At 42.6% G+C, this 27,986-nt stretch overlaps 2 protein-coding genes across 6 annotated transcripts in view; one reads left to right on the plus strand and one right to left on the minus strand.

The window, feature by feature from the left end:
• The window catches only part of ZNF2 (zinc finger protein 2), a 43,732-nt gene extending 40,472 nt beyond the window's left edge, over positions 1-3,260 (minus strand). For 2 of the 4 annotated variants that reach the window (XM_047743866.1, XM_047743864.1), the window contains exon 1: positions 3,073-3,260. The gene's annotated coding sequence lies outside the window, so the exon portion shown is untranslated. The remainder of the gene's footprint in view (positions 1-3,072) is intronic. The other 2 variants (XM_047743862.1, XM_047743861.1) reach the window with 1 other exon arrangement.
• Positions 3,261-3,378: 118 nt separating this feature from the next.
• Positions 3,379-27,925, plus strand: MRPS5 (mitochondrial ribosomal protein S5). 2 transcript variants are annotated; one of them, XM_047743858.1, is made up of 12 exons: positions 3,379-3,528; positions 6,001-6,081; positions 8,007-8,144; positions 8,975-9,100; positions 10,739-10,972; positions 12,703-12,737; positions 14,731-14,821; positions 18,846-18,892; positions 19,355-19,412; positions 19,722-19,784; positions 23,995-24,131; positions 27,549-27,925. In XM_047743858.1, the coding sequence occupies exons 1-12, from the start codon at positions 3,471-3,473 to the stop codon at positions 27,771-27,773; spliced, it is 1,293 nt and encodes a 430-aa protein (XP_047599814.1). In that variant the 5' UTR covers positions 3,379-3,470; the 3' UTR covers positions 27,774-27,925. The 2 variants fall into 2 exon arrangements, with proteins under 2 accessions (XP_047599814.1, XP_047599813.1); XM_047743857.1 differs by having other exon boundaries at positions 3,452-3,524.
• Positions 27,926-27,986: the final 61 nt, after the last annotated feature.

A 27,986-nucleotide genomic window follows, 5' to 3' on the forward strand; every position in this document is an offset into this window, starting at 1 on the left:
AAGATGCTGTGGGAAGACAGTGTTGACCTGATGCTAGAACTAGGTATAGTACAAGAATCTCCTGCACTATTTTGCCATGTCTGCATGCAGCAGAGCAGAGTCTAGTATTGGCAGTAGAATCTCTAAATAAATGGGCCTTCCAGTTATCAGTTTTTAGGGGGATAATATTGTATCCCCAAGGGAGTGACCTATATAGCCATCAGGGCTTCTGGCCATAAGGGCTACCTTTGGTAAGGTTGCTAAAGTGTTTCTAGAAGTTTTGCTAATTTTAAGTTAAAGATGCCGTTGGTTCTTACAACTTTTCCAGGACACTATGTATGGTAAGGACAACATACTTTTTGAATATGGGTTCTTACAGAGTTCTTTTATAATAGTTCCTGTAAAGTGTGTGGGTGTCAAGTTGACACGGAATGGACTATAATGGCTTTAAAATGTCAACTTGGCTAGGCTGAACTACATTTCTTTACATGGTAGCTGGATACCTAGGGGATGAATGTGGAAGCTGCCAGTCCTCTTCTGGCTTTGCTGGAAGTCCCAGAACACCAATAACTTTCCAATGAAGTCTTCAGATATTTTTTTCTGCTTTTGGAAATTCCCATTACATATGTATTGGAATGTTTATGAAGCTCCATTACTTATCCTTCATTTTCTTTCTCTCCCTCTGTTCTTTGGACTGTATAATTTTTATTGATCTAGAACACAGATGTTATAGTTCTATGTTCTAGTTCTAGTTCTATGTTCTAGATCACTGATGCTCTCTTCTGCCTTCTCAAATCTGATGAGGCCTTCCACCACTTTCTGTTGGTCAAAGCAAGTGATAAGTCCAGTCCAGATTCAAGGAAGGGGAAATAAACTTCACTTTTTTTTTTTTTAGATTTATTTACTTATTTTTAGAGGAGAGTAAAGGCAGAGGGACAAAGAGTCTTAAGCAGATTCCACATTGAGTGGAGATCTATATCTCAAGACCCTGAGATCATGACCTGAGCAGTAATCAAGAGTTGGGTGCTACACCAACTGTGCCATCCAAGCACAATCTTTTTTAAAAGATCTTATTTATTTAACAAAGAAAGACACAGTGAGAGAGGGAACACAAGCAGGGGAGGGGGAGAGGGAGAAACAGGCTTCCCACTGACCAAGGAGCCCGAAGTGGGGCTCGATCCCAGGATCCTGGGGTCATGACCTGAGCTGAAGGGAGACCCTTAACGACTGAGCCACCCAAGTGCCCCTAAACTTCACTTCTTGATGGGAATAATAACATGTTAAGTTAGAGATAGAGAAAGAATGTTGGGGCCATCTTGGCAGTAATCCTACCATTATGATTTTAACTGAGCAGTAATTTTCCTTCTTCAATCCACTGCTTGAATGCCTCTTACCCAAATTCCTGCCAGCGCTGAGTGGGATCAATCTCTTTTAATTTAGCCAACTTGATATGTTAGAAGTCTACTAAAAAAAGGATGCATCATAAAATAGGGGTGAAATAGGTTGTCTAACTCAGCAAAGAAAAAGAAAGGGTAGATGAAGTGACCAAGTCAATCTTAATTTTTGGAATCTAACTTGTCACTATTTTTGTTTTTCTGTATGTTTGAAAATTTTTGTACTAAATTTGAAAATCAGGAGGTCTGGCTGAGCAGGAGTACTGGCTTCTTAAAAGAAGTCCATATCCTTATTGGGGCTTTATCAAGATCAGAGGCTTCTGCACAGCAAAGAAAACAGTCAACAAAACCAAAAGACAACTGACAGAATGGGAGAAGATATTTGCAAATGACATATCAGATAAAGGGCTAGTATCCAAAATCTATAAAGAACTTTTTAAACTCAACACCCAAAGAACAAATAATCCAATGAAGAAATGGGTGGAAGACATGAACAGACATTTCTGCAAAGACGACATCCAGATGGCCAACGGACACATCAAAAAGTATTCCACATCACTCGCATCAGGGAAATACAAATTAAAGCCACAATGAGATACCACCTCAGGCCAAGTCAGAATGGCTAAAATTAGCAAGTCAGGAAACAATAGATGCTGGTGAGGATATACAGAAAGGGGAAGCCTCCTACACTGTTGGTAAGAATGCAAGCTGGTGCAGTCACTCTGGAAAACAGTATAGAGGTTCCTCAAAAAGTTGAAAATAGAGCTACCCTACGACCCAGCAATTGCACTACTGTGTATTTACCTCAAAGATAAAAATGTACTGATCCGAAGGGGTACGTGTACCCGAATGTTTATAGCAGCAATGTCCACAATAGCCAAACCATGGAAAGAAACTTGATGTCCATCAACAGATGAATGGATAAAGAACTAGTGGTATATATATATATATACAATGGAATACCAGGCAGCCATCAAAAGAAATGAAATCTTGCCATTTGCCACAACGTGGATGGAACTAGAGGATATTATGCTTAGCGAAATAAGTCAATCGGAGAAAGACAATTATGATCTCCCTGATATGAGGAATTTGAGAAGCAAAGTGGGGGGATTTGGGGGTACAGAAGGGAATAAATGAAACAAGATGGGATCGGGAGGGAGACAAACCATAAGAGACTCTTTAATCTCAGGAAACAAACTGAGGGTTGCTGGGGGGGGGCGTCGGGAGAGGGGGGTGGGGTTATGAACATTGGGGAGGGTGTGTGCTATGGTGAGTGCTGTGAAGTGTGTAAGCCTATGTGTAATATGGAATGTGAAATGTGATGATTCACAGACCTGTACCCCTGGAGCAAATAATACATTATATGTTAATAAAAATATATTTTTTAAAAAAGTCCGTATCTTTTCTCCATCCACATATTTGGGCATTCCGGGCAAACCCAGATGCAGTGAAGCCATGAGCGGGGCTGGTGAAAACACCGCAGCGTAGGTCTGGGGTATGAGTGTGTGACCAAACGTGAGAATCGGAAGAAACCATAAATGCGTGTGAAATCCAGGGTGCGTAATAAATGTAAACACGTCAGAGCTTTACCAGAGTTAGGTATGAACTTTATACTTCTTGTCTGTCTTACCTATTCTAAACCTTCTCGAGACATCACCCCTTGCAGCTTTACTTAGACCCTTTTCGTTCTCGTCTGTACCTCGCACTTCTTGTTGCGAACCGCAGCCCCAGCTCCTATCAGCCCTAGGAAGCCCTCACGGTACCGAAGATTCCGCAGCCTTTCTGTCTGGTCACTAGCGACCGCCCTCAGCAGTATTCACTGTAAGCCAGCCCCGGCCACCCTGCCGGCCAGCCCAAGCCCCGCCCCCGGGTCCTAACGCGAGGACCCCCCCCCCCCAGAGGGGGCTGTCCGCGGCTGCGCCGTACTCACTCTCTCATGCTGCCGGTAGAGACAACCCCCCCACTCCAGTCTACGCGGCGGCACGGCCCTCTGGCCTCGGGAATTCAGCCGCAGGATGTGGCCAGCCTTTCGGGAGTTGCAGTCGCGGCAGGCAGTGGAGAAGGCGGTCCCGACGGAGGCGCTCTCAGGGCTTCATTATGGCGGCGGCGGTGCGAGCCGCAGGCTGTCTCCCTACGTTGTGTGGCTTGCAGGCGGGTGAGAGCCGGGATGCTGGGAGAGGGGCTCTGAGCGGGGTCGGGAACCTGGGCTTTTCCGCAGACTGCAGATGCACGGGCAGGAAGAAGCGACAGCACCCGGTCCCTGGACCTGTCATGCTCGGCTCCCGTCCCTTCCAGAGCCGCTGTGTGACCTTGCGCGCTTCCGCGCCTTGTCTGGATCGCAGGGCTCTGTAAAGTGAGGGTGAACGGGACGCCGTCCTAGTTTCCTTCCAGTTCACCAAACTGCTAGTGCGTGCTTGGCTAAGAGGCGCGGGGAACTGGGAAGCAAGCATCGCCTTCCCGGCGGGCGTGATGGTAATTCATTTGGTGATGGGTTCATTTGGAGATGTCGATGTGGGGGTTCGAGGCAGGTTGAGGCAGTCCTCCAGCTTGAGTCGGATAAGGTTAGTATCAGTCATTTTAGATTCCGGGCTGATCAGTGTCATTATTGAAAAGAAGGATGTTTTTGAATGTCTGGGTTTTGCTGTTAAATTGTCCTCTCCCACCTTTGGTGGTTTGCAGCCTGCGGAGGGGCAGTCTGCTCTGTGTAACCCTATGCTTCATGATCGACTTGGCCTTGTTTCTTCGTTCTATTTTATTGTAAATCCACAACCCAGCATTCGTAATTCGGAAACCCAAAGACCTCTAAAAACCGAAGTTGGTTTTTTTTTGTTTGTTTGTTTTTGTTTTTTGTAACTCATTTTGTTGGGAAATTTAACCAGAAATCGTTTGGCAGAAAATCTGCCCTGAGCATTCTTTACTTCTGTCCCATATTTTGATCACCTCCTCCTATTTCAAGGCTCCGTTCAAATAAGATCTATGGCATTTGTAGCTTTCCTTCATGAGCCCTTACTGTGTTCCTGGAATTATCTTAAGCTCTTTATGCTCTTCCTCACTTCCTCTTCACAGTGCCTTTGTGAGATAGATGCCTTTATTATTTCCATTATAAAGATGAGGGAATCAAGACACAAAGGTTGAGAAATGTGTTTAAGGTTACACGGGGAGGGGGTCAGGTGTTTGTACCCATACCACTTGGATCCAGAGTGTAGTTTGTTTTCTTGTTTTTTATTTATTTATTTTTTTTACCTACCCCTTTTTCTGGTATATTATAAACTTCTTTTTTGGTAGCAGCTTTATCGAGATGTAATTTACACACTACAATTATCCTCTTAAAGTGTACAATTCAGTGGTTTTTAGTATATTTACAAAACAACCATTTATAAATACAACCATCACTGTATAACCAAATTTTAGAACATTTTCATCAAAGTATATCCTTTGGCTCTCATCCCCCGAGTTTTTCATTGCCCCCAGCAATGGTCAACCACTTATCTTTCTCTCTCTATAGTTCGCATGTTCTGGATATTTCATATATCCATGTATCCTTTTGTGATGGGCTTCTTTTTTTTTTTTAAGATTTTATTTATTTATTCGACAGACAGAGATCACAAGTAGGCAGAGAGGCAGGCAGAGAGAGAGAGAAGGGGAGGCAGGCTCCCCGCTGAGCAGAGAGCCTGATGCGGGGCTCGATCCCAGGACCCTGGGATCATGACCTGAGCTGAAGGCAGTGGCTTTAACCCACTGAGCCACCCAGGCGCCCCTGTGATGGGCTTCTTTTACTTAACATAGGTTGTCAGGATTCATTGATGTTGTAGGTGGTGTTTCAGGAGAGCATGTCAGAGACACAACAGGATTGAAGAGCAGAGTGTGTTCAAGAATGACTACAAGTCTGGTGTAGTGAAAGAGGGTGGAGGGGACAATGGTGACAGATGACGCTGATGTGGAAGGTTGGGGCCACGTTGCAGTCCTGTATGCCATGTGGAGGAGTTTTGACTTTGTTCTGCAGGCAGTAGGGAGCCAAAGAATGATAAATCGGGCCTGGGAAGTGACCAAGTGTGTTATTTTAGAAAGGCCTGCCTGGTAACAGATGGGGAATTAGAGGGGGAGCAGCAAGACCTGCTAGGGGACTGTTGTTATCTTGTGGCCATGGGATGGCGCCTGAGCAAAGAAAGGGCAGTGAGACAATAGGAGGGGGTGCAGCTAATGGATATTTGAGGACAGTTTATAGGGCTTGGTAACTGGTTAGATGTCAGCATGAAGGAGAAGATACGATGTAATGTTCAAGTGGTCATGGGATCCAAAAATGATTCATTTACTTCTCTTGGTTCTTTTAGTCTATAGATATCAATATTTTTGGGGTGTTAAAAATGTTCTTTTCAGGGGCGCCTGGGTGGCTCAGTGGGTTAAAGCCTCTGCCTTCGACTCAGGTCATGATCCCAGGGTCCTGGGATTGAGCCCCACATAGGGCTTTTGGCTCAGCAGGGAGCCTGCATCCCCCACCCCCCATCTCTCTGCCTGCCTCTCTGCCTACTTGTGATCTCTGTCTGTCAAATAAATAAATAAAATATTTTTTAAAAATGTTCTTTTTAATGTAGAAGTGTATTTTAAAAGAATTTTTAAAAATTTACAGGTCACACATGGTCCAGACAGCTTTACCGAAACACCTTTCCAGCAGCTTCCATTCTGGCATTGAAGACTGTTCTCAGCAATGGTGAGATTGGTTTATCCAACTGCCTTTTCTTATAAGATCTAATGCCAGAGTACTTTATGTAGGAATAAATGTAAATGAATAAAGCACATTTTTTTATAATGGAAGTGCATAAGGCCTGGAGTAGTTTTCAAGTTTTATATGATTATAGTTGTTATATTTCAAGGCTTTAAAAAACAATAGCTGTGATTTTTGGAGTAATTACTGTGTGTCAGGCTTGTAACATGTTATATTGGTTAATTCTCACCAGTTTTTATGAGGGGGTTTTGTTTCCATTTTGCAGATGATAAGTGAGTCTCTGAGAGGCTAAGAGACTCGCTCAGATCGCACAGCCAGTAAGTGGCAAGACTGGGTCCAGAGCTGTCTGGATACTGTGATGCCTCCTAGTAAAGCTGTGTCTGTACAGAGGCCTTACTGCTACACTGACATAGCGCAGGGCCCTCTCTTCAGTCACTCTCCAGAAGGGAAGGAAGCCAACCTTTGCTGAGCCCATGTTGTACTTGTGGTCGTGAAATGCCTTTTCCTATGGTTAGGGCAGAATTGAAATCTCATTGTGTCCTAGACCTTCTGGAACTCTCTGTGTTGAACTTTTAGTCTTAACTCCCTCTTATCTTGTTAACCCCACTTGTTGAGATAACTTCATGCCTTGCTTGAGGGGTCCAGAAGAGTGTGCTTACCTGAGCTCTTCCCTTTATTTGGGTGACTCATTCATTCAGAAGCTACTGACTCTGTCCTCTGCTGTGAGCCAGGCAGTGTCCCCAGCCTGAGCTGATAGATGGTCTGCAGAAGGCTTCTATGAGGAAGGCCACAGACTGGCCTCACTTCTCAGAGACGTGAAAACAGCTGCTGTCACTCTTTGGCTTTCTCTTCAAATCCAGTGCCCCTAAATCAACTTTATTCTCTCCAGGGCTGTTTTAATCCCCCTTTCATTTTTTTTCACAGTGACTCAATGTTCCAGTGAAATACCAAGCTGGAGTGTGTGTACTGTTTTTTGTAATCAGCATTTCCATTTCCCTGATTCCTGTCACCTGCCCTCTCCCTCACAGGACACTACCACCCATGGACTTGGTCAAACGGCTGCCTCTAGGACATGGCTGTTTGAAAACGTCTTCTTGTGTGACACATGCATATGATTAGAGAAATTCCAAAAAAACAAAAAAAGCATATCTCTCCCACTAACCACAGACACATCAGTTTTCTTCCTCAGAGGCAACTGCTATGACCAATTTCTTATATATGCTTCTAAAATTAGTCTGTAAAGTGTATTCGTGTTCCCTCCTTATTTTTTCAGAATGAAGGGTAGGGTGCTCTCCTGTTTGTCACTGTGCTCTTCTAACCAGGCCATTTACAGGTCTTTCCACGCAGGTGCATTGCCTGCTGAATATAGCAGAGGTCACTACTTGCCCAGAGTAGACAGTGCTGATCATGGGGTTGTCAGGGCAACATAGCGCCGTGGGTATCCAGGTAAGGACAGATCTACTTCTTTAGATAGCTGCATCCATTGTGTGGATGAACTCTCACTTCTCTAACTAGGATGGGCAGTTAGCTCAGCAGTTTAAATTTGATTATTTTTTAAAGAAAGGCTGTCCTTAAAATATGACTCCTAAGGGGTGCCTGGGTGGCTCAGAGGGTTAAAGCCTCTGCCTTCGGCTCAGGTCATGATCTCAGGGTCCTGGGATCGAGCCCTGCATGGGGCTCTCTGCTCAGCAGGGAGCCTGCTTCCCCCTCTCTGTCTCTGCCTGCCTCTCTGCCTACTTGTGATCTCCGACTGTCAAATAAATAAATAAACTCTTTAAAAAAAATAGGACCCTTGAATGTTCAGGTACATGTGACTTATTTGTGTCAGGAAGAATTAATTATTTGGTGCTGGCAATATTTTTCCACAGGCATGGGCATCTAACTCGGAGTTTTCTTCCATCTACGTATAGGCCCTCTGTCATCTTCAGGAACCAGAGACAGTCATCATTTCATCGGCTTGACCCGTGCACTACAGACACAGTGCTGTATTTCTTCTCCCAGTAATTTGATGGGCCAACAGTATAGAGCCTATAGTTTCTTCACTAAACGTACGTAGACTGGCCACAAACCTCTCATTTCATGAAACAGGAAAATAAAAGGTGCTTTTTTGTATCTTAATTTTTCTTCTTCCTTTAATGAATTAACACTTTAGAAATTAGTATATGATGTGCTATTGAAATAAAAATATTCCTTAGTGTACCTCCTAGAATTATCTCACGTACTACCAACTGTATTTGTACTGTACTTTGGGGAGCTCTAGTTTAATCCCCTTGTTTGGGGGCACCTGAGACCTAGAGAGTATTGAATTGTGGCCCAAATCCCTGCTGATTTAGATTCACAACAAGAATGTACTTCAGGTCTGTTTTCAGTTGCACTCTGGTAGAGGAGATAGTACAAATCAGGAAAAATTAATTTTCTGTAGACATTGTTTTACTAATACTATTCCTACTTGCAGTGGTATTTGAAATAGTCCAATCTGAACCGAAATTAGCTTATAATAAATGAAGATTGATTTCAGAACTCAGCATTGGCAAATTAACAGAAATTAGAATTGGGGGAAAATAAAAAGGATTGGGGCGCCTGGTCTGCTCATTTGGTGGAACATGCGGTTCTTGATTTTGGAGTTGTGAGTTTGAGCCCTGTGTTGGGTGTAGAGATGACTTTAAAAAAATAGAGTTTCTATTTAAAAAAAAGAAATTAGGATTATAAAGCCAATTCATTTTAGATTTTTTGGTAAATACCAAAAATCAAAAAGAAGATCACCTCTAATTCTACAGTGATACAAGTGAAGCTGGCCTCTTCTGGCCTTTTTCATTCCATAGAGGACCATCGATCATTGCTTGGTAATTAAGAAACAAAAAACCCTGTTTCATTATAGTGACAGCAGATGAGCTTTGGAAAGGCGCTTTAGCAGAGACTGGAGCAGGAGCAAGAAAAGGAAGAGGCAAAAGAACTAAGAAAAAGAGAAGAAAGGATTTGAACAGGGGTCAGGTCATTGGTGAAGGTAAGCTTATTTATAATAAACCTAATTGCTTTTTAAGGTTTCCCTCCTAGTTTTATAGAGAGTTTTTATAGTCTAGAAGCCTTGCACATTTTTCAGGAAGGGCATTAGGGTTTGTAGTTTTAGAGTTCAACCACATGGCTCACTTAATGTCCCATGATTCTGGGGGAAGAAAATCCCGTGGAGAGGAATTCATTCAGTTTTTCATTCAACAAGCTTTAAGTGCCATCATGTCGCATCTTCTGCGACAGTCACTGCTCTCAAGGAGCTTATGATTCATTGAGAGAGTTGGCAGACTTTCTCTGTAAAGAGCCAGTTAGTAAATCCTTTTAGCTTTAGGGAGCCACATGGACTCTGTTCCAACTATCTGCTCTGCCATGGGAGCTCAAAGACAGTTCAGATAATACATGATCAAACCAGGATGGCTGCATTCTAGTAAAACTTGACAAAAACAAAGGGTGGGCAGGGTTTGGCCCCCGGGCCTTAATTTGCCAACCCCTGGAACACATGCTCATTTATACGTGTGTTTTTTTGAAGAGTAAAAATAGTACAGTGTATGTGAATCGATATTTTGTGCTGTGGGGGCTGACAAATTATCTTTAATTGTAATAGGCTTCCAGGCATAAAGAAAATAGCATTCACTGCACTTGCTTGTCTACTTGAATCTTTTTCTCTAATGACTCACCTTGTATCTTATTTTTTAGCATTTCTAAAAGTTACAACAGTCTCATTATGTATACCTTCTCAGTAAAAAATTCAAAGATTATAGAGAAATCTAAAGTCCCCTTGATGTTCTTTTCTCTCTCTTCCAATCCCAGTTGCTGCCCCCAAGCAAGGCATTGATCTCATTTTGATGTGTTTCCTTCTGACTTTTTAAAAGGTTTTTATATACGTAAATACTCTAAAAGAAACACATGTTTTCTTGGGCGCCTGGGTGGCTCAGTGGGTTAAGCCGCTGCCTTCGGCTCAGGTCATGATCTCAGGGTCCTGGGATCGAGGCCCGCATCAGGCTCTCTGCTCAGCAGGGAGCCTGCTTCCCTCTCTCTCTCTCTCTCTGCCTGCCTCTCCATTTGCTTGTGATCTCTCTCTGTCAAATAAATAAATAAAATCTTTAAAAAAAAAAAAAAAAGAAACACGTGTTTTCTTAAAAAAAAATTGAATTATGTCATGGTATGAACTAGCTTATGGTTTACTTTTTTCACTTGGTAATAGGTCTTGGAAATTGTTCCATATCAGAACCTATATAGCTACCTTATTCTTTCAATTCAGTGCAGAATATTTCATGGGTTGAAGATGCTGTAGTTCATTTAACCAGTCCAGTGTTGCTGTACAGCAATAGAATGTTTCCACTCTTTGCCTTTACAAATAACACTTCAGTGGACCTCCTTGTCCAAGCACACTTATGCCTCGTACTTGGCACAGGAGTGTTTCTCTAGGTGACATCATGAAGTAGAATTACTAGTTATGGGGTAGGTACACTTAAAATTTTAATAGACCGTGCTGAGTGGCCTGCCAGGTGATCGTTAGTTTAAGCTCTGTCCAGCATTGTCATCATCTGTATACACGTTGCCTGCCAGCTTAACATTTAAGAGATGGATGATTTTTAAAAATTCTTATTAATGTATTTTTTTAAACCTTCAGGGCGTCGTGGCTTCTTATGGCCTGGTTTGAATGCCCCTCTTATGAGAGAGGGAGCTGTGCAGACCATTGCCCAAAGAAGCAAGGAAGAGCAGGAGAAGGTAGAGGCTGATCTGGTCCAGCAGAGGGAAGAATGGGACCGGAAGAGGAAGATGAAGGTTAAACGCGAGCGAGGATGGAGCGGAAACACCTGGGGAGGCGTCAGTCTTGGCCCTCCTGACCCTGGTCCCAATGGAGGTAGCAGAGTCCTGGTGTTGCTTTCCTTTGTGACAGAGAGAGTACTTATAGTTCTAAAATTCCTTAATAAGATTTTATTTACTTGTCTGTTTAGATTGCCTTTTCCCAAGAAAGGATTTGAGCATTACCGAAATAACTTCACATTATTATTTAGTTGTATTTTATGGAACATTAGAGGCCCACCACCAAGAGGTATTCGACACACTGAAAGCAAAGTACTTGCGTAGCATCCTTACTGCATGACTTCTCAGAGCCTTGAATGTGGTACTATGCCTTTTGGGTCTATACAAGCCACGTGTAGGGTGCAGTTCCCCAAACACGGGTTGCTCATGGGGTACCTATGGAGCAACATGGCTTGGGAGTGCTGTTTTGTAAACAGGAGATAGACTAGATAGTTGTCTTTTAGCTTTATAAAAGTATACATGAAATAAAAATTGATAATACTTAGCAGGCCGAATTAGAAAAGAGAGGCCCCCCCCACCTCTCCCCCCATTCCCAAATATATAAAGAAGTAAAAATCATTTAAAAAAACTTGTCAACGAGTAGAAGGTGAAGTAATAGACAAAAGTTTGACTACTTTCTCAAGTTTGGCTTAGAGAGGAGAGGAGAAGTTGAGATGGAGAGATTCAGGTGAATGTTCTTAGAATGGAACAAAATGCTTCAGTTGGGAGGACGAAGGTGTGGGTTGGAGAGAAAAAAACCCCATAACTAAATCCCTACTGAGGGTCCAGATCCAGAATGGATAAATGGATTAACTTGTGACTATGGATTCAGGGGAGCCTGTGCTGTTGGTAGTGGAAATGTGTGCATGCTGGGGGCGTGGTGTATGAGTGCTGTCTGTCTGGTGGCTTCATTTAGTCTGTGAAGAGGAGGTGGGGTCTTCCTCTGAAGGTAGGATGGGCGCATGGATGAGCGTGGCCACCAGAGTCTTTTGATGAAGAGGCAGGGTCTCTAGGACTGGCTTCAAAATTATCTAGTGGAGTAGGAATTAGAGTTTAGAGAAAAGGAGATTGGCTATGAGTTGATAATTATTGAAGCTGGCTAATGGGTATATAAGATTTCATTTTGCTGTTCTCTCTTATTTTTTGTATGATTGAAATTTTCTATAGGAAGAAGTTAGTAAAAATAAAAGAACACAGAGAGTTTGCAGTGGCTGCTGTGGTGAGTGGAAAGGGACCTAAAAGGACATAAAAGGCCAACAGGCAGCAGGGAGAACTTGATTGAGTTGGAGACCATGAATTTCTAGTGGCCCACGTGTGTGCTGTGCTTTGACTCTTCTCCAGCAGCATCCAGCAGGCCAGGTGTGGCCAGACAGTTATATTGATTCTGGCCTGGATAGTGTGTTGGAGAGAGAAGAAGGTGAGGGATTTGAGGACATTTGCAGGCTCTGGTGGAAGCTATGGTTTGTGGTGTCTTGGCTGAGTGGCAGAGGCTCTGAAGACCAGAGGGATTCGAGGGAAAGGAAGATAGTGGTCAAGAATCTGGAGGTGCTGGGGCACTCCAGGAGCCATCACCGTGAGAGTGGTTGAGTGAGAGAGCTGGAGAGGTAGGGTGATGCTGTCGGAGAGGGTGAATTTAGTGCTGGAGCAGTCTCTGGTAGTGATGCATGATCAGGGAGTGGCAGCAAGAGATCCGAGGTTCTTTTTCACTTAAAAATTATTGGTGTGCCTGTGTTGAAAATGCTTTCATGTACACGTTTATCTGTGTGTCTGCTTCTTCTCTCTCTACAGAAACATACGATGATTTTGATACCAGGATTCTTGAGGTAGGCATGCTGAATTAAATACCCAGTGGAGCCTTTGAGAAGTTGGGGTGGGTGGAGTGGGACTAGCACGAGAGGAACCATCAGGAAAGGTCTTTTCCTTTTTTTTTCTTTTCTTTTTGAGAGGCGGGAAGAGAGAGTCAGGGATAGGGGTGGGCAGAGGGAGAGGTAGAGAGAGAATCTCAAGTAGGCTTCACGCCCAGCCTAGAGCCCAATGCAGGGCTTGATCTCAGGCCCCTGAGATCATGACCTCAGCTGAAATCAGGAGCTGGACATTTAACAGACTGCACCATTCGAGTGCCTCTGAGGAAAAGCCTTTGATGCATGACTTTTCTGAGACACAGGGTTGATCCGGATAAGAAAATGATGACATTTTAATTGCAGTTACTTGATACTGGCTCTCCTCATTGCTGCCCTTTTTGGGGGCTACCAGTTGTGGTCCCATGACCAGGCAACCTCAGTGGTATTGTGGAGAACAGAATTTGGAGATTACTGTTAAAGCCCTCCTTCAAAGCTAAAGTAGGATTAGCAATCTCTCCTTGAATTCTTAACCAAGCTGTATTGGGTACTTGGTTCAGGGGGCAGACGGGAGGAACCATGGGGCAGGGGAAGAAAGCTTGGAGTTGCTGTGAGTACCCAGCTCTTGATGAAGACACAATCTGCTTGGCTGTTTGTGGGTCCTTGAAACTGAAGCCTGTATGAGGTAAATTTCAATCACTCTTTGCAGGGCACTTTCTCACAGTGAGTTTCGCTTTGAGCTAGAACCATGTACATGGTCAGGATTAAATACCATATGGAAAAACCACTTACTGATTTTGTGATCAAAGATGTATATTATATCATTGTTATCAGTAATTTAAAATAACATTTACAAGTGTTTTATGTCTTTTGGTACCAGTTTATACCTTTTGGAAGTTAATCCCTTGGAAAATTCTTGTATATGTGGATGATTTCCTGTAGGGTTATCCATGGACGTGAACAGGAGCTCCCTTGTCCTTTAAGCTATTTTTTTTTTTTTAAAGATTTTATTTATTTATTTGACAGAGAGAGATCACAAGTAGATGGAGAGGCAGGCAGAGAGAGAGAGAGGGAAGCAGGATCTCTGCCGAGCAGAGAACCCGATGCGGGACTCGATCCCAGGACGCTGAGATCATGACCTGAGCCGAAGGCAGCGGCTTAACCCACTGAGCCACCCAGGCGCCCCCTTTAAGCTATTTTTATGGGAAAGGACTTGCCATGTAAGCAGTTAGAAGTAAGAGTTTCATAATTCCTAGCCTTTTAAATATACCCAAAAAACAAAATAACCAAGCTAAATAAAACACAGATTTTCATGTAGTTCATAATAAGCAGGTATTTCCAAATTCTGTATTATCAGGTGAGCCTAATCCTTCGTAGAGAGATCCAGTCCTACCCTAATTCTATGTACTGCATTTTCATTCATTTCTAAGAAGAGCATATTCCCATAATCTAACATCTCTGATAATTGGGATATGTTATTATCAGTTATAATCAGTTATAAATTCTTTCAAAGTTTAATCAGCAACTCTTTTCCTTTGTGAAATTCTTTAAAATAGTGTATAATTTTGTTGTACAGAGTTGTAGTTTTGAATCCCTTCAAAAGCTCTTAGTCCAGCATTCTAACTGCCTTATGAAATAGGGAGGGAAAGCCTTATTCCCATTTTACCACTGAAGAAATAGCGCAGAGAGAGGTTTCCTTTTGAGAAAGTTTGTTGTTGGTGCTCATGGCTTGGGAGGATGGTGTAGCTACTCACTATGGGGGTGTGTGTGGAAGGAGGTCACTCCAGTTCCTTACTTTAGAATTTTCTTTTCCTTTTTATTTTATTTTTAAATTGATGGGGTTTGAACTCAACAACCCTGAGAACAAGAGTTGCATGCTCTACTGACTGAGCCATCCAGGCTCCCCCAGATTTTCCTTTATTTTTTCCCCCCAGATTTTTCTTAAGGTGCTATACATATGAAACATTTTGTCTTTTAGGTAAGAAATGTTTTCAATATGACAGCAAAAGAGGGGAGAAAGAAATCAGTCCGTGTCCTGGTCGCGGTGGGGAACGGCCGAGGAGCTGCAGGTGAATGGGGGGTGATAGGCACGGTGCTGGTGGTGGAGGCAGAGGACAGGTGTGGCCTGGGCTCTGCTATGGGGTCCATGGGTTCTTGCTGCTGCCCAGATTTTCTGTACAAATTAAACCTTTTAAGTCGCTTGGGTCCACAAACCTTGTGGTAAACCCATAAAACCCCTTAGAGGAAAAAGAAGGAACAGATCTTCCTCTGCCTGTGTTTTCCATGAAGAACAATGGTTATTTGAAAAGGCTTAAGAAACTGTAGTGCTGGGGCAACTGGGTGGCTCAGTGGGTTAAAGCCTCTGCCTTTGGCTCAGGTTATGATCCCAGGGTCATGGAATCGAGCCCCGCATCGGGCTCTCTGCTCAGTGGTGAGTCTGCTTCCTCCCCTCTCTCTGCCTGCCTATTTGTGATTTCTGTCTGTCAAATAAATAAATAAAAAAATCTTTAAAAAACAAAAAAAAGAAAGAAACTGTTGTGTTATGTATAATAGTGAAACGTTAGGGGGGAAAAGTCACTAAATGTTCAACAAAAGGGCATAGTTACAAAAAGAGCATAGCCACACGTTGTAATCTTCTGTAGCCATTAAAGAATAGTGGAGAATTACTTATAAAATTATGCTAAGTAAAAATAAACAACTGAAAAAACTTCACAGAAGATTGTATAATATAATCCCCAAAAAGTTAATAATGTTTAGTCCATAGGTTTGTGCATCATTTAAATTTTCTTCTTTATACATTTTGGTAAAATTTCCCCAGTGAACATCTAGTTTTAAAGTGTATACATGGGTGTGTTAGGGAAAGAAAACTGGAAAACTGTCTATTTAAACCCTTACTGAGAGTGTCATAACAAGTCATCTATAGATACTATGTTGCCAAAATAAACCACTCTTAACAGTTACTTTTATTTCTTCCAGAAGTTCTGTATTCATGTATCACCATTTACCTTTTTTTTTTTAGAAGATTTTATTTATTTATTTATTTGACAGATCACAAGTAGGCAGAGAGGCAGGCAGAGAGAGAGAGAGGAGGAAGCACGCTCCCTGCTGAGCAGAGAGCCCGATATGGGGCTCGATCCCAGGACCCTGGGATCATGACCTGTGCCGAAGGCAGAGGCTTTAACCCACTGAGCCACCCAAGTGCCCCTACCTTTTTTTTTTTGAAGATTTTATTTATTTATTTGCCAGAGAGAGACACAGTGAGAGAGGGAACACAAATGGGGGTTGGGAGAGGGAGAAGCAGGCTTTCTGCTGGGCAGGGAGCCCGATGAGGGGCTGGGTCCCAGGACCCTGGGATCATGACCTGTGCCGAAGGCAGACGCTTAACAACTGAGCCACCCAGGGGCCCCATCATTTACTTTTTAAAACATTTTTTAAAAATTACCTTAAAGAAACATTTACAGAGTATATCCATAATTTTGTACCTTGCTTTCCTTGCTTAGTATAATACCCGAGGTCTTCCTGTAGGAGCATAAACAGATTCCCTTTCATTCTTTGTACTGACTGCATAGTGTTCCATTGGATGAAGAAACATAATTATTGTAACCTTTTCCCTTTTGGTGAATGTTCGTGTTATTTCCATTTTTCACCACTTAGAAAAACCAGTGAGCTTCTTGTATATGTAATTTGTTGTACTTTTCCCCATATATCAATAAGGGAAGCTTCTTGCAGTGAAATTGCTGCCTCAAAGTTAGATGTGTTTTAAATGTTGGTAAGTATTGCCGGATTGCCCTCCCAAAAGGTTGCGTCGGTTTACGTCCCTCTGTACCAAAACACCCTGGTCAGCCCTGGGTATTATCAAACTTCACTGATTGTCAAGCATATCTCTTAGTTTTGATTTGCATTTCTTTAATTATGAGAGTTTGGACACCATTTTACATGTTTCATTTGCCATTATTTCCTTTTTGAGATCTGTTTACCTGTTTTACCCATTCTCCTGTTGGGTGATGGGTTTTATTTATTTATTTTTTTTTACTGATTGGTATAAGCTCTTTGTAAGTTAAGGACATTAGCCCTTTGTCTATTACACATTGATTTCACTTTTAATTTTTTTCTACACAAAAGTTTTAAATCCACAGAGGTTTTAAACTTTTCTATAGCAGCTTTTTTTTTTTTTTTTTTTTTTGAGAGAGAGAATGAGCAGGGGAGAGACAAGGAGAGGGAAAGAGACAATCCAAGGCATGCGTTATGCCCAGTGTGGAGGCTGACATAGGGAGACCCTGAGATCATTACCTTAGTTAAAATCAAGAGTTGGACACTTAACCAACGAAGCCACCCAGGTGTCCCTATATTGCGACTTTATCAGTTTTTTATCACTTCTAATTTTGTATCTTGTTTAGAAAGCCTTCAATACAAGTTCATTTGTATTTTCCTCTAAGACTTATATGGCTTAATTTGTTTTGTTAAAACTAGGAATTAAAATCTATAGCCCCTTTTGTCCCAAGTTCTTATAGGTCTTGCATTTCATTTCATGGAGCAGTATTGCTTTATATTACTTTTGTATACATAATTTAAAAATAAAATACATTCTTCAAAGTAAATAATTAATGTAATAGCAAATAATGACAGCATTTCTGTTAAATTGTGATAAATCTCGTTTTATTTTATTTATATTTATTTATTTATTTATTTATTTATTTGACAGAGATCACAAGCAGGTAGAGAAGCAGGCAGGGTGGGGGGGGGGCAGGGGGAAGCAGGCTCCCTGCTGAGCAGAGCGCCCAGTGTGGGGCTCGATCCCAGGACCCTGAGATCATGACCTGAGCCGAAGGCAGAGGCTTTAACCCACTGAGCCACCCAGGCGCCCTTAAATCTCATTTTATAGGGTTAAACATTCACAAACTTAGAATTGTTGATTTTATTTCCTGGTTAATTGAAAATCTGAATTGCATATGAAAGTTCTAGTGGGGACCTGGGTGGCTCAGTTGTTAAGCACCTGCCTTTGGCTCAGGTCATGATCCCAGTATCCTGGGATGGAGTCCTGCATTGGGCTTCTTGCTCAGCGGGGATTCTGTTTCTCCCTCTCCCTCTGCCTGCCCCTCTGCCTACTTGTGCTGTCTCTCTGACAAATAAACAAAACAGCTTCTTAAAAATACACAGCTTAATTAAAAAAAAAATAGTTCCAGTGAAGTTGTGCTTTTACTCTATAGCCAATGTATGTTTTTCCCCAACCGTTTTGGTTATTTTAATCTATTTTTAAAAATCTGCAAAACTATCTTATTAATTTAGAGCATGGTTAGTTTTTTTTTTTTAGAATTATGCAGACGTAAGGTAGGATTATTAGTAATGATAGTACCTTGAGAAAGTGTTATTTTTTATTCTACCTACTTTTTTCCAGAGGCCTTCCATATAGAGACATATAGAGACAGGACAAATGCCTTGGATTGACACGGCATGGTTCTTTTTTTTTTTTTTAGATTTTATTTATTTGACACAGAGAGAGAGATCACAAGTAGGCAGAGAGGCAGGCAGAGAGAGGAGGAAGCAGGCTCAGTGCTGAGCAGAGAGCCCAATGCGGGGCTCGATCCCAGGACCCTGAGATCATGACCTGAGCCGAAGGCAGAGGCTTAACCCACTGAGCCACCCAGGCGCCCCGAGCATGGTTAGTTTTTTAAAGTGTATTTAGTTTTATCTAGAGATTTATAAAAGGTAGCGTTATATACCTAACTTTGGATTTTATAGATAATTTTAAATGTGATCTTTCCAGATTGCCCCAAAACAGAAAAGTGAGTCTCTGTAGCTTCATGTTTTTGCTTTAAGTTTCATTTATTTAAGTGATCTCTACAACTCAGTGTGGGGCTCGAACTCATAACCCTGAGATGGAAGAGTCGCATGCTCTACCGACTGAGCCTGCCAGACGCCCATCTGTAGCTTCATGTTTTATCATTTGTTTTGGATAACGGGTTTTCTGTGGACAGAAGACAAATGCAGTGTTGTGCAATATTTTAGGAACTGACACTTGAAATGTGGTGAAAGACATTGTGTGCCAAATTTATGCCCCTTTTTATATTTTTCCTTTTTTTTTTTTTTTCAAAGGTTTTGCTGTTGGGAAGGCCAGTGAGCGGGTGGATGCTTTCAGAAAAGTATGTACATTTTTCTTTTGTTGATAGTAAAAGATCAGTGTGCTAGGCACCATTAGAACTACAAAAAAAGTAACGAAATTAAGAACCTTCCCCTGAGGCTTCCTGTCATCAGTTACTGATCTCCTCAAAGGCAGCCGTGATAGCACCTGTTTTCTTTTGCATTGGTTTTGGCAGACTTGTGACTGCTTACCAAAAGTGCGACACAGCTGAAGGTTGCAACTCCGACAGGATGTTCAAAAATACTAAGGAATTACTGTTAATGTTTTTTTACATGTGATAGTGATACTGTTCTAAATTATTAAAATTAAATCCTCAGCGTTTAGAAGTATATAAGAGAATTTTTGTGTGAGCGTGAAATTTTCTGTAATAAAACATTTTCTGGAATGTTTTTTTTTTAAATCTCTAAGGAAATGTAAATTCTATCAATAGATTTAAGAAAATGATTTTTCTTCTTCCTTTCAGGCAAAGAACAGGGCAGTTCACTATCTGCATTATATAGAACGATACGAAGACCACACGAGTGAGTGCTAATCTTCTCTCGTAAAATTTACAGGGTTACACTTGTTTCCTTAAGTGTGGCAGTTTAGCTCTATGGCTGTCTTTGTGTTTCTCTGCTGGTTATTGTGTCTTGGAACAAATAATTATGTAAAATACAGAAACGAGTTTTCTCCCCCTGAGAAGGTTAGTAATGAGTGAAATCAGAGTTTTGTCACTCATCCTTGGCCAGTGTGTGCCAGCCGCTTAGGGTAGTATCAGTTGCCCTGTGTTATTTGCAAGGGCATTAAAGCTGTATGCCTAATCCTTTTATGTTTATGTTTTTATCCTCCAGTATTCCACGATATTTCTTTAAGATTTAAGAGGACGCATATCAAGATGAAGAAACAACCTAGAGGTAACCAAAAACACTCTTACAGTTTGTTAGAGATAAAGCAGAGAAATGATCCCAGATTCGTCCTGTCCTCTGTTTTTGATCCCCTTTTGAAACTCCCTTTTGAACTCCCTTTTGAAAACACCAAAAGGAAAGGCCTACATTAGATCTAAGCAGGCTGAGGTTCTCAGGGACATAAAAGTAGTCAACCTACGCAGGCTCACATGAACACAGGCGTGTTCCAGGGGAGTTCTAGGTAGGAAGAGCATGTTCTGAATGGGAAAGAGCAATCGAGTGAGTCGTTGGGTTTGGATGAGTTGGAACATGAGTTCCTCCTCGAGAATAATTGATGGTATTAGTTGGAGGACTCTTACAGCTTCTTTGGTTCTGGTCATTTGCTCACATCATCAAGTATTGATTGAACTGGGTGCTATGCTGAGCTCTGGGGTTGCCAAGGTGGACCTTCCTGTCCTTTGGAAGGGCAGGCAGGCAGAGTTCAGGGTCACGGAGCTGGGGCAGTCATGCCCAGTGGACTCTGGGTGTAGAATTCTTGAGCACTTGGATTTGTATTTAGCCTGTGGTTCTACAGTTAAAATGATACTCTAGATATATCTTAAAAAGTTTGGGTCAGAAAAAGATAAAACATCTAAATTTTTCATGCCAAAGCTTCTAGTATGTGGAAATAAATCAGGAAGAAAAAACATCACAGTACTAATTGTGCGCCAAGAGAACTTGCCTTCTGCTTTAAAATCACAATCATTTGTATGTCTAGTAAAAACCTTTATTTTATTATTAGAAAAAGTATTGAGTCAAACACTTCGACATCAGCGGTTCGACTTGCGCTATTCCTGTGGTTGCTGGGACCCCTAGTGGCTGTCGAGCCCTTGAAATGTGGCTACTGGGATCTCCTGCCAAGTGTACATCAGATTTTCAAGTATACGCCAGGTTTTAAAGGCTCATTATGAAAAAAAAGAATGTAAAATAGCTGAAAGTTATTATTGATTACATGTTGAAATGATAGTGTTTTAGGGATATTAGGTTAACCGAAGATTTTTTTTGTTTTTGTTTTTTTTTTTTTTTTTTTTTTTTTTTTTTAAGATTTTATTTATTTATTTGACAGAGAGAGATCACAAGCAGGCAGAGAGGCAGGCAGAGAGAGAGGAGGAAGCAGGCTCCCTGCTGAGCAGAGAGCCCGATGCGGGGCTCGATCCCAGGACTCTGAGATCATGACCTGAGCCGAAGGCAGCGGCTTAACCCACTGAGCCACCCAGGCGCCCCTGTTTTTTTTTTTTTAAAGATTTTATTTATTTGACAGAGAGATCACAAGCAGTCAGAGAGGCAGGCAGAGAGAGAGGAGGAAGCAGGCTCCCCGCTGAGCATAGAGCCCGATGTGGGGCTCGATCCCAGGACTCTGAGATCATGACCTGAGCTGAAGGCAGTGGCTTAACCCACTGAGCCACCCAGGCACCCAGGTTAACCGAAGATTTAAAAATATATATATTTTTTATTTATTTGACAGAGATCATAAGTAGGCAGAGAGGCAGGTGGGCAGAGAGAGGGCGGGGGGAAGCAGGCTCCCTGCTGAGCAGAGCACCCTATTCGGGGCTCAATCCCAGGACCCTGAGATCATGACCTGAGCCAACGGCAGAGGCTTAACCCACTGAGCCACCCAGGTGCCCCTAGGTTAATCAAAGATTTAACTAAAATTAATTTTACCTCCTTTTTTCAAATACATTGATAAGAAAATTTTAAAATTCCATAGATGGCTTGCGTTTATGGCTTATGTCCTATTTCCGTTGAACAGTGTTAGTATAGATAAATTTATATCTGAAAGATTTTTGAAAGATGGCTGAATTAATTGCTAAAGTTGTTTTTTTAAATCTTCCCTGTCTCCTGAAGCTATATTTTTCAGGTTTCTATATAGTTGAACCTGTTCCCTGTGCATCGGGGTTAATTTTTTTTTTTTTTTTAAAGATTTTATCTATTTATTTGACAGAGACAGCAAGAGAGGGAACATGGGGCCGTGGAGGGGAGAGTGAGAGGGAGAAGCAGGCTTTCCAATGAGCAGGGAGCCCTATGCAGGTTTCATTCCCAGGACCCTGAGATCATGACCTGAGCTGAAGGCAGACGCTTAACTGACTGAGCCACCCAAGTGCCCCGGGGTTAAATTTTCTGATCTTGAAGCTAAAACAGTAGGATACATTATAGATAGCAGTTCCTAAACTATGTTCCCGTGTATTGCTATTTCTGTGAGGAGATACTAATAGGTGTGAACTCTAGAAAGAGTGCCATGTGGGAAAACGATTACGGAAAGTAGGAAAAGATGCTTGGGCATCTTTGGGGTTGTCGAAGTCTTTAATGCACTGCTGTGCGGTGTGAATTTCCGAGAGTGGGGTAGAGAAGGCGGCATTCGCAAACTTATTTGACCTTGGGACGCTTCTTCCTTGGTTGCAGTGTGGTGTTTAATGCCTCATGCAGCACTGCCAAGCATGTCCCATATCACACCATACACGCACACACATACATACATTTAACTTGCATTCAACAAGGGTTTTGAGAGGCGCCTGGGTGGCTCAGTGGGTTAAGCCTCTGACTTTGGCTCAGGTCATGATCTCAGGGTCCTGGGATCGAGCCCCACATCAGGCTTTCTGCTCATTGTGGAGCCTGCTTCCCCCTCTCTCTTTGCTGCCTACTTGTGATCTCACTCTCTGTCAAATAAATAAATAAAATCTTAAAAAAACAAAAAAACAAGGGTTTTGACATAGTTCCTGCCTGGAATTGTTTACAGTCCAAGTACATCCAAATAATGACCATAGGGCTGTGACGACTATTGCATGGATGTTTGTATATATACAAAACTGGCCCCCATTTGGGGAGCGTTGTGTATGGCCCAGTGGCTGTGTGGTAGACACGCCTTCCCTCGGGAGCCCAGCATCAGGTCTGCTAAGTGGGTGTGGAGGAGAAGGGAGGCTCTTGCCCTGTGAGTGGTAGCAGGTTAGAATCTGCCTTCCAGGCCCTTCCACGATCTGCCTTGCACCCTCTTGCATGGGCACCAGTCTCCAGAGGTGTGTGCATTTATACATACCTGTGCACGTGTGCATTTGTTCTCACTTGAACACTTGTCCTGTGTATGTAACTCTGCAAAGAAGGGCAAACCACCCTGTTGTTGCCTGTCTTAGCTATCCTCTGAGGTCCCTAGTTTTCACATGATCTGGCATAGCTCTGGGATCCACATTTAACTGACTGTTTCAAGTAGAAAGCATGGTTCTGTGTTAGGTGCTTGTATCCAAATAGTTTTTTTATACATATTTTTTTTAAAGATTTTATTTATTTATTTGTCAGAGAGAGTGAGCACAGGCAGACAGAGTGGCAGGCAGAGGCAGAAGGAGAAGCAGACTCCCTGCTGAGCAAGGAGCCCGATGTGGGACTTGATCCCAGGATGCTGGGATCATGACCTGAGCCGAAGGCAGCCGCTTAACCAACTGAGCCACCCAGGCGTCCCTTTATATACATATATTGAATTACCATTACAAGTTGGAAATTAGAAAGCCAGGAACACAGAGTAGATCCTCTGTCTTAAAGCAGGGAGGTATGTGCTGGGTTCCATGTCTTGGCTAATCAAAATGTTAGAGTCTAAACTTGGGGTGTCTTTCCCTCCCTGCTACCTGCATTTGCTGGGTACTGATCTAGACTCTGGGGATACAGTAGAAATAAACACTATTTTAGTCCTCACAGAGCCCACATTCTACTGAGGGGAAACATCAGATAAGCAGGTTCCACGAAGTGCCTGAAAACAGCAATTAAGATGCTGTGTTTTGGGGGGAGGGGAAGAGGGTGTGTTACCAAAGCCAAGAGAGGCATTTTTCCAGGAAGAGGAAGTAGATCTCAATGTAACTGAGCAATTGAGGAGGGTGAAAACAGATGTGTTCCTCTGTTCTTAGCTAACTCAGGCATGGGGGGGGGCCAAGAACTTAATGTTTATATTCTTTTTTTTTTTTAATGTTTATATTCTTAATCTTTATAACATCCCTGGTATTTTTGCCCACATGCTTAAGAGATTTATATATATTATTTCTTTAGTCTTTATAACATCTCATTTAAATCAGTGCCATTATGGAAGTAAGTTTTCCAGAGAAGTGATGAAACCAGAATGTGAAGCAGGGCCTCCCAAAACTCAGAGTCCAAAGCTGTGTGAAAGGCAGCAAGGTGACTGATGGTTCTTTTCCTTTTCTAGGCTATGGGCTCCGCTGCCATAGGGCCATCATCACCATCTGCCGGCTCATTGGCATCAAAGACATGTATGCCAAGGTCTCTGGGTCCGTCAACATGCTCAACCTCACACGAGGCCTCTTCCATGGGCTCTCCCGCCAGGTAACCCTTCCCTGGGCTCTGAAACAGAAGTTCTTCTTCATGTTTCAGTTGTGGGCATTTGGACCGTGATGTCCTGGGAGCCTCTTGGAGTTGCTGTCCCATTACTGCCTGAGGACTTGGGCATTCTTTGCTTCCTGTGGCTGCATCTGTTTAATTAATCCAACTGGAGAGTTCATGAAAATTACCCTTTTAAAAAATACCTCGTGGCTATTTTAAAGTTTTGAAATGAAATATTTATAGAAGCCTGTAATTATAATCTGTGTTTTATTATGAAAAGAATTTATGCTTGTTCTACGATTCTAAAAGTATAGAAATGTAACGAAGAGAGAGAAAGTCTGTTTCCTGATTTAGTCCTTTCAGTTGGGACCAGAGTGAAGCCGGTCCACTCAAGAGTGCTGTCTTCAGGAGAAGCACAAGTGGTTTTCATGTTACCCGCATAGGTCATTCAGACGGACACCTGAGTCAGAAGGAGCTATGAACTTAACATGCCAGGTTATTTCTCTGCAGAGATGAGAGCCCTGTGCTACCACCCAGCCTGCCCCCCTCTGCCTGGGCGAGGTGCACAATCGCTCTACTCCCCCTGGGCTGCCCTCTTACCTGCTCCAAGGGATGGCCTGTCCTTTGAAGGGATGGGTAGACCTTAGCAGCTGGGTGAGCAGAAAAGACAACCAGGTTCAAGAGATTCAACTTTGGGACGCCTGGGTGGCTCAGTTGGTTAAGCAGCTGCCTTCGGCTCAGGTCATGATCCCAGCGTCCTGGGATCGAGTCCCACATTGGGCTCCTTGCTTGGCGGCGAGCCTGCTTCTCCCTCTGCCTCTGCCTGCCACTCTGTCTGCCTGTGCTCACTCTCGCTTCTCTCTCTATGACAAATAAATAAATAAAATCTTTAAAAAAAAAAAAAAAAAAGAGATTCAACTTTGATAGTCTTCCTGATACTTAGGAAGTGTGATAGCTCATTTTGAGTAACGTGGTCTTTGGAATAATTATACATATCTCTGTGTAAAATAGGAAGATTAATTGGAAGAAAAGCTTTGGTTAAAAGATCCTTTTTGAACAGCTGTGTGTGTGTGTGTGTGTTGGTACTATTAAAAATAGGCTTCAAAAGCACTTCTAAATTTAGACTTCTCATTAGAAGTTTGATATAACTAAGGTATTGGTTTTAGATAGATTATATTTATGATCAGGGAGACTTGCTCTTTTATGTAATATTTTTTGTTTCTTTTTAAAGACTTTATTTATTTGAGAGAGAGTGTGTGTACCAGTGGGGGCGGGGAGTGGCAGAGACAGAGGGAGAGAAAGGCTCCCTGCTGAGCAGAGAGCCCGATGTGGGGGCTTGATCCCAGAACCCGGGATCACGACCTGAGCTGAAGGCAGATGCTTAACAGACTGAGCCACCCAGGCGCCCCTGTAATATTTTTGTTTTATGTTAGTACTTTGAATTTTCTCTTTTTTTTTCTTTTTTAAAGATTTTATTTATTTTATTTGACAGACAGAGATTACAAGTAGGCAGAGAGGCAGGCAGAGAGAGAGAGGAGGAAGCAGGCTCCTGCTGAGCAGAGAGCCCGATGCGGGGCTCGATCCCAGGACCCTGGGATCATGACTTGAGCTGAAGGCAGAGGCTCTAACCCACTGAGCCACCCAGGCGCCCCGAGTACTTTGAATTTTCTGATACGATCACCATGTATCATCTCTTCTAAAATGCCATCAACTATAAAATGTTGCATTATTTAGGGTGCCTCGGTTGCTCAGTCAGTTAAGTGACTGACTCTTGATTTTGGCTCAGGTCAAGATCTCAGGGTCATGAGATCGAGCCCCACGTTGCTCTGTGCTGAGGGTGGAGGCTGCTTGGGATCTCTCCAGTCTCCCCACACGCACATGCACTCTCTCAAAAATAATAAAAATAATACATAAATAAAATGTTGCATTATTTTATGTGCCACTCAAAAAGAGAAAGAATGTCACCAGTTTAAGCAATATGCCATTGATTGTAAGACCCACCAATTTAAATTATTTTGTTTCTATGAAATAGCTCATGTTTCTAATTTCAAACTTATATAAAATTAGAACACTATAAGATGGCCATAGAGTCTGGAAAATGAGGTTGGACATATCAGGTATTTTAATGTGCTATCAATAAGTCATCTACTAAATTTATTTGCCTTTTTCCGGACTTCTGTGGCTGCTGTCTGTAATGAATCCGCATGGCCCTCTCACCCAGTGTCGGCAGTTAGTAGCTGTGGCCAAACTTTGCTCTCAGTACCTCCCCCATTTGAACCAGGTCTCAGACATCACCTTGTAGCATTCATAAATATTTCAGTATGTATTTCTAAAAGATAAAGATTGAAAAATACCCTGCACTGCTGTTATACCTAAAACTTCACAGCATCTTCAGTTACCTGGGTGGTGTTCATAGTAATGTATCCATTTGTTTAATTTTGTTAAAAAGTTTTTTGCATAATTTGTTAGTTTACAGAAAAGGTCTATACATTATAAGTTCTTGCCATGTCTTTTCGGTCACTTCTAGTCTGTAGGTTTCCCTCTTTTTCTTTCCTTGCCTTTTTTTTTTTTTTTTTTTTTTTTTTTGGGTCCTGTAGCTTCCCAATCTGCTGCTAAATACTTGTGGGTTCTTTTTTTTTTTTTTTTTAAAGATTTTATTTATTTATTTGACAGAGAGATCACAAGTAGGCAGAGAGGCAGGCAGAGAGAGAGAGAGGGAAGCAGGCTCCCCGCTGAGCAGGGAGCCCGATGCGGGGCTCAATCCCAGGACCCTGAGATCATGACCTGAGCCGAAGGCAGCGGCTTAACCCACTGAGCCACCCAGGCGCCCCCCCCTTGTGGGTTCTTAATGTCTTCTCTCCCTGCGTGTCCTGTAAAACAGTGGCTAGAACTAGGGTCTTTTTTAAAAATTTTTTATTTTTTATTTTTTTAATTATTTTTTTAAAGATTTTATTTATTTATTTGACAGAGAAAGAGAGAGAGATCCCAAGTAGGCAGAGAGGCAAGCAGAGAGAGAGGAGGAAGCAGGCTCCCTGCTGAGCAGAAAGCCCGATGCGGGACTTGATCCCAGGACCCTGAGATCATGACCTGAGCCGAAGGCAGAGGCTTAACGAACTGAGCCACCCAGGCGCCCCTAGAACTAGGGTCTTGATGAGATTCAAGTTCAGTTTTGGGCACGGCATGGCACATCACTGGGGGGTTTAGAAGGCAAGAGACCAGAGGCCAAGGTGCTTCCTCCATTCCAGTGGGGAGTGGGGAGATGATGCCATCTACTCCAGATCCCATCGTTTAGCTGCAAGGTACATTACCCAGAATCCTCTGAAATGTGAAGTCCCCAAGTGGTCTGTGGACATTCCTGTTCTTTCAGTTATAGATACATCCGTAGACCTAACCTGGCGTTCTCCGTTTGGTCTTGCCCAGGAAACCCATCAACAGCTGGCCGATAAGAAGAGTCTCCACGTTGTCGAATTCCGGGAGGAGTGTGGCCCTCTGCCCATCGTGGTGGCCTCCCCACAGGGAGCCCTGAGAAAGGACCCTGAGCCGGAAGATGAGGTTCCAGACATCAAACTGGACTGGCAGGAAGTGCGGGCCACACAGGGAATGAAGCGCTCAGTGTGGTCGGATTTAAAGAGAGCCGCTACCTGAGCTTCCTTCCCTCTGGCCTCGTACAGCTGTAGCCGCTGGTACTGTCCAGCACCTAGAGGAGGCTCAGCCACTCACATTTTGGAATGTCACTTTCCTTTTAAAGGACAGGCCCACCTTCTTTATTGACAAATAATAAATAACTATAGCTTTAACTTATTGAGCATGTGATATCTGCCAGGAACTGCGAAAGAGCAGTACATCCATAGTTTCAAG

Source organism: Lutra lutra, chromosome 9, assembly GCF_902655055.1.
Source record: "Lutra lutra chromosome 9, mLutLut1.2, whole genome shotgun sequence".
Classification (NCBI taxonomy): Eukaryota; Metazoa; Chordata; class Mammalia; order Carnivora; family Mustelidae; genus Lutra; species Lutra lutra.

Excerpts from the sequence above, each read along its gene's own strand:
- MRPS5 (XM_047743858.1), top strand. The coding sequence starts at position 3,471 with ATGGCGGCGGCGGTGCGAGCCGCAGGCTGTCTCCCTACGTTGTGTGGC. Across the intron at positions 3,529-6,000 it reads GTTGTGTGGCTTGCAGGCGG|GTCACACATGGTCCAGACAG; the intron begins GTGAGAGCCGGG and ends AAAAATTTACAG. Across the intron at positions 24,132-27,548 it reads TCCATGGGCTCTCCCGCCAG|GAAACCCATCAACAGCTGGC; the intron begins GTAACCCTTCCC and ends GGTCTTGCCCAG.